The sequence below is a fragment of the Rhincodon typus genome, unplaced genomic scaffold (genome assembly GCF_021869965.1).
Source record: "Rhincodon typus isolate 14 unplaced genomic scaffold, sRhiTyp1.1 hic_rhity00011891, whole genome shotgun sequence".
Classification (NCBI taxonomy): domain Eukaryota; kingdom Metazoa; phylum Chordata; class Chondrichthyes; order Orectolobiformes; family Rhincodontidae; genus Rhincodon; species Rhincodon typus.
The window spans coordinates 519-6,923 of NW_025977529.1; the positions used below are offsets into that span (position 1 = coordinate 519).

Genomic DNA, 6,405 nt, shown 5'->3' on the forward strand with positions numbered 1-6,405 from the left:
GATGGGGACAGGGGCAGGGAACAGTGATGGGGACAGGGGCAGGGGCAGTGACGGGGGCAAGGAACAGTGACTGGGACGGGGCAGTGACGGGGACAGGGCCGGGGGGGGGGACAGGGGCAGGGGACAGGGATGGGGCCGGGGGGACAGGGGCTGGGGCGGGGGACAGGGGCAGGGGACAGGGACGGGGGCAGGGATGGGGATGGGGACAGGGACAGGGACGGGGACAGGACACACACAGAGAACCCCCCTACCCCCACACAGCACCCAGATTGCTCTCACACACAGGGACACAGTCAGTCACTATTGGCTACCCGATGGGAGAAACAAACACAGGAATTATTTAGAATGACAGCACCTGATTCAGGAAGCTGCCCTTCTTTACTCTGGAGTGTAGCATCCTCGATGTGCGACGATGTACAGATTTGACAAGGACAATTAGATATTCCCTAAATTACAGAATACATTGGGAGGTGATAGTGACAACATGGCAATAATCAGCCATAAGGTCAGAACTGGGGATGTTCGCAGATGATTACACAATGGTCAGTACCATTCGTGACCCCTCAGATACCGTGTTCCAATACAACAAGATCTGGGCAATACCCAGGCTTGGGTTGACAAGTGACATTCGTGCCACACAAATGCCAGGCTATGACCATCACCAATAAGAGACAATCTAACCACTGCCCCTTGACATTCAATGGTGTTACCATCACTGAATCCCCCACTATCCACATCCTGGGGGTTACCATTGACCAGAAACTCAACTGGACTCACCACATAAACACAGTGACTACGAGAGCAGGCCAGAAGCTGGGAATACTGCAGTGAGTAACTCCCCTCCTGACTCCCCAAATCCTGTCCACCGTCTACAAGGCACAAGTCAGGAGTGTGATGGGATACTCCCCACTTGCCTGGATGGGGGCAGCTCCAACAACACTCAGGAAGTTTGACACCATCCAGGACAAAGCAGCCCCCGCTTGATTGGCACCACATCCACAAACATCCCACTCCCTCCACCACCGACGCTCAGTAGCAGCAGTGTGTACTATCTACAAGATGCACTGCAGAAATTCACCAAAGATCCTCAAGCAGCACCTTCCAAACCCACGACCACTTCCAACTAGAAGGACAAGGGCAGCAGATACATGGGAACACCACACCCTCTCTCCAAGTTCCACTCACCATCCTGATTTGGAAATATATCACTGTTCCTTCACTGTCACTGGGTCAAAATCCTAGAATTCCCTCCCTAAGGATATTGTGGGTCAACCCACAGCACGTGGACTGCAGCGGTTCAAGAAGGCAGCTCACCCCCACCTTCTCAAGGGGGGCAACTAGGGACGGGGAATAAATGCTGGGCCCAGCCAGAGACACCCACATTGCCTGAATGAATTTAAAAAAGTATCAAAGAAATATCAAAGGAAACAGAAGACATTAGTATCCCAGGGATAATCAGCACCTTCAGGGTGGGAGATGCAAACCAATGGTGAATTGAAATGAGAGGATGATCTGAACATTTTTCCTTTATTTCCCAGGAAGTGTGTTGCTGGCTCCTGGATCTGGCTTTCAGGAATTGAACTCGCGGTGCAACTATTTCCCAGTGGAGCACTTGGAGGCGAACAGTGAGGACACTGTGCAGCCGTTGACCATTCCTCGCACCTCCAGCATTGTCAAGGCTCATCGACCCTCGGTCTCGTTTGCTGAAGGCACCAAGTTTGGGCCCGAGCTGAGACGGGGCTCAATGCCCGAGAGCAGGGCCATCCCTGCGGCTAATGCCCAGAGGAAAAGGAAGCTGTCCTGGACGCTCAGTAAATTATCAGCCATTGTGTCAGAGCCTGGGCAGAGTGACTGCCTCCCTGCAGGATGCCAGCCTCACCAGCGTACCAGTTTCCCTGGTGTTGTCTACCCTGAGAGTGGTGCCCACTCCTGCCCCAGCGAGACCTCTCCCAGGGTAGGTGCTGGAGAGGACAGGAGCCCCTCCACCACGGACATCAGAGACCCTCGGGATTCAGAGCCAAGGGGCTCCCTGCTGACACCAGCTGATGCCCAGGTTGGGCACAGCAGCCAGAAGCTACCAATGGGGAAGGCCCAGCGCTCCTCCAGGATCTGGGCCAGCACCGTGGAAGGGGTGGGAGTTGGGACGGTGCAGGCAATGCTGAGAAGGTTTGGAAGCTTCCAGAGACAGCGTGCGGCTCCCCGGGAGGAAACGGGTCCCCGAACCCGGGGAGAGAACGTCTCCAAGATGCAGCGCAGGTTGCAGAAGAAACTCGAGCCAAGACCATCAGAGAGTGAGGCCACTTCTCCCGATGACCCCTGCCCCTCGGCCACCCAGCAAGGCCCAGCAGGAAGTAATGGCACCCTGACCAAAAAGGCACTGATCCCAACCACACCCATCCTCCACAAACTGGTGGCCAATGTCGCAGAGGACACAGACAGACGGCTGGACGTGGTGCCCCCCTCCAGCCAGTCGGAGCCTCCCCCTCAGCAGGACCATGAAACCCCAGAAAGCAATCAGCTGCCCAGTCCGAACGCTCTGTAATGGAAACCCAGAGACAGAGACCTGCTGTGAGAAACAGAGAGAGAGAAGGGGGGTTCACACTGACCCAGAAGGGGGGGGCAAACAGCGCCCAATCTCCCCTGGGAATGAGGGCAGTGGGGCAGGGAGTCAGGGGAGAGGTGGGGGGTGGGGGCTAGGGTTGTTGCAGAATGGTGCTCAGTGCTGACCCTGACGTGGTCAAATACATAAAACACCCCACTCTGGGGAGGCTCTGGATAAGACCCTCAGGAGAATGGGGGGTGGGATCAGGAGAATGGTAGCGGGGGGGGGATCGGGAGAATGGGGGGGCCCCGGGGAGAGGGGGGGGCCCGGGAGAATGGGAGGGAGGATCGGGAGAATGGGGTGTTGGGAGATTGGGAGGGAGGATCGGGAGAATGGGGCGGGAGGATCGGGAGAATGGGGGGGGGGGGGGTCGGGAGGATGGGGGGGGGGGGGGAGGGGGGGGGGGCTCAGGAGAATGGGGTGGATCAGAAGAATGGGGGAGGATCGGGAGAATGGGGGGGAGGATCGGGAGAATGGGGGCGATCAGGTCAGTGAGGGATCAGGTCAGTGGGGGATCATGTCAATGTGGGATCGGGTGAAGAGGAGTTAATATAAATAAGCATTGGGAATGGAGATGAGCTGCTGAATTGCTGGGCCCCTTTTACATTATGGTAAAAGTTCCCCACCTTCCCCTCATTGCCTGGGCTACTGTGACTGACCAAGGGGAACGAGCAGAGACTGAGTGAAGCCCGCATTATTGAACAGATTGAATTCTCAGTGCCCACCCAGAGTGATATTCCCCCATTCCCCCCGCAGTGAGAGAACAGCCCTGCATAACCCTTAGAAACTGCTCAACCCTCCCTAATCCCAATGATCACAGCAGTCTCTGGGAACGCCCTGAAATCTGGACCCGGTTAGTTTATGATGAGAGATTTCACAGCGTGGTGACTGTTAAATCCTGGTTATTTTACGATGAGCATCCTGAGTAGTTTTCCCCAGGCTGACAGAGAATACAGCCTGATAACCCCTACCACGATACTGAGGAATGAAAATCTCCCCCACCTCGCAAAACAATGATCCCATTCTGCACATATCCCAAGCCCCTCATGTTCCCAATGCCCCTAATATTCATCACCAATCCTCTGGAGTTTTAATCAGAACCCCAGCTTGTTAAATCAAGTTGGAATATGTCCTGGTGTTTGGAGGGGGGTCAGTGCCGAGATTGGAGTGGGAGGGAGCAGAAGGCTTGGTCTCTACAGTGTGATATTGTGGACTGGGTCAGGATGGAGTCAGATAGAAACACTGACAATATTTCTGTGTACATGTGAAATATTATTTTCTGTAAAAAGTACTTATAAAATTTGCATTAGAGTTTGTTACAAATGATTGGTGATAGCTGCAAATGATACCGTGTGTGTCTCTCACACTCAGTCAGAACAGGGAAGGTGAAGCTCTAAGGTCTAAGCTCTAATAGGCACTTTACATTTCACATTCACTTTCCCATATCCACAGCAACGTTTTCTTTCTACATGATGGTTAACGGGCAAGCGTTGTCTGGGAAACTACAGAACTTGTCCTCTCCTTTCCTTCCAGTCACCCTCTCGTCCTCAGCGCTTAGTGAACACCTCATCCAATAGGCTACTGCTCTGATACTGCAGTACTCCCTCAGCACTGACCCTCCGACAGTGCGGCGCTCCCTCAGTGCTGACCCTCCGACAGTGCGGCACTCCCTCAGCACTGACCCTCCGACAGTGCGGCGCTCCCTCAGCACTGACCCTCTGACGGTGCTGTCTAATCTCTGGGTTCCTGTTTGCTGTTGCAGATGTTTCTGACTGAGTTTATCCATGGGCCTGTGAGAGGGGAACAGAACACTTTTCCCTGCTCTAAAAATAACGAGGCTGCCTGACGTTCCTCCCAAACCATCAAACAAACTCTTGCAGTTCAGCCACAAGCGATTCCCAGAGTGTTTACTGGAGTCTCCGCAGTAGAGAGGTCAAAGGTGATTGACAGTATCTGCACTGCCATTGTGTTGAGTGACCTTCACTTATAGAGCACAGGCTAATCTCTTCCTCTCTCTTTCGGGCTTGTTAATCCTAAACTTGAAATAACTTCCTCTACCTTGGCTTTTTGTTGTAATAATTTTGATTAAGAAGGGAATTGTGTTGTTCCTGCGACATCACCTTCTGGAGTTCCGTCAAGGATGGGTGATAATGTCAGCTTTTACCAGTGACACCCACATCCGCAAATGATTTTAGAAAAACAGTTGGTGTAACTGTGTGACTTCTCAAAATGCTCTGAATGATCTGCACTCATTTTCTGTCTCCCGTCTCCCGATGGTTTTTCAGAGAATCACTCTCCCATGATAAATCCTCAACGTTTGGCAAATTAAAGAGATGTCTTTGGATAAAAAATTATCAACACCGCAATTAACAGTTAACCTTGAGAGGGGGGTATCTTGGCATGATATATGCCAAACATTCCTAGTTAGAATCCCTGCAGTGTGGGAGCATGCCATTCAGTTCATCATATCCACACTGACCCTCTGAAGAGCATCCCACCCACTGACTCGCTCCCTGTAATCCTGCCTTTCCCATGGCCAATTCACACACTCCTGAACACTATGGGACAATTTAGCATGGCCCATCCACTTAAACCTACACACCTTTGGACTGTGGGAGGAAACTGGAGCACCCAGAAGAAACCCACGCAGGCAATATGCAAACTCCACACAGACAGTCACCCAAGGGTGGAATTGAACCCGGGTCCCTAGTGCTGTGAGGCAGTAGTGCTAACCACTGAGCCACCATACCAGCCTGGTTATGCCTAGCTTCATGTGGTGAGCAGCCTGGATCTTGTGAAAAATGCTCAGAATGTGTTGTGGAGTTATTACCAACTCGGTGGAAGCCATTCAACCCAAAGTGGATAGCCTGACATCTTCCCAAATACTCTGCATGTGCGTTTTTTTACCAAAGTGGATAGCCTCACATCTTCCCACATTGTATTCCATTTGCCATGCTCATGACCAGTTCCCAAGCCTGTCCAAACCCTCTTAATGTTTCACATCTTCCTCAACACACATTTCTTACTTAGCTTTATATCATCTACAAAGTTGGAAATAGGATGTTCAGACCCACATCCAGATCGTTGACGAATATTGTGAACAGCTGGGGGCTGCGTACTGCTCCTTGTGGTACCCCATTGGTCACAGGGAGAATGAATCATTTATTCCTTCTGTTTTCGGACTGTTAGTCAATCCTCAATCCACGACAGTACTCTACCTCCAACCATGTGTTTTAATGTTACTAACTAATCTCCTATTGGGAACTTTATCAAAGCCCTCTGAAAAATCCAAATAGGCTACATCCATCATATGTTTGTTTGTAACATCCTCAAAACATTTTCAACTTCCTGAAACATAATCTTCCATTCACAAACCCATGCTGTTTGTGCCCAATCAGATCATTTTTATCCAAGTTTGCACTTATTACATCCTAAATGATCGATTGTAGTATTTTCCCTATTCCTGATATAAATGGCTGTGCCCGCTGCTCCCTGTTTTACCTCCTGCTCTTTTCTAAAATAGTGAGGTGCCATTTGCAAAGCATCCAATTTGCAGCATTAAACAGCATCTCCTCTGTGCTGCAGTATCTGATTCCTGTTTATTAAGTTCCACATTTTTCATCCTAATGGCATCGCTGTAACAGAAATGACCTCATTAACTGTGAAAACTTGATTTACTTGATTTTTTCAGTGCAAAACATCCGGTAAAAGTTTTAACGCAATATTTTTCCGAACACCCCGGCCTCATCATTCCCGGTATTTGGTCTTTAAGAGTGTGAAGTCTCGGATCACTTTGTTCAGGT

The 6,405-nt window shown here is 50.9% G+C and overlaps 1 protein-coding gene across 1 annotated transcript in view; it reads left to right on the plus strand.

Moving 5' to 3' along the window:
- LOC125482535 (scavenger receptor class F member 1-like) overlaps positions 1-2,644 on the plus strand; it is a gene marked incomplete at its 5' end in the record, with an annotated part of 3,093 nt that extends 449 nt beyond the window's left edge. Inside the window, one exon of the mRNA XM_048594620.1 lies at positions 1,539-2,644. Within this exon, the coding sequence (XP_048450577.1) occupies positions 1,539-2,542 (1,004 nt within the window). The remainder of the gene's footprint in view (positions 1-1,538) is intronic.
- Between the last annotated feature and the right edge of the window lie 3,761 nt (positions 2,645-6,405).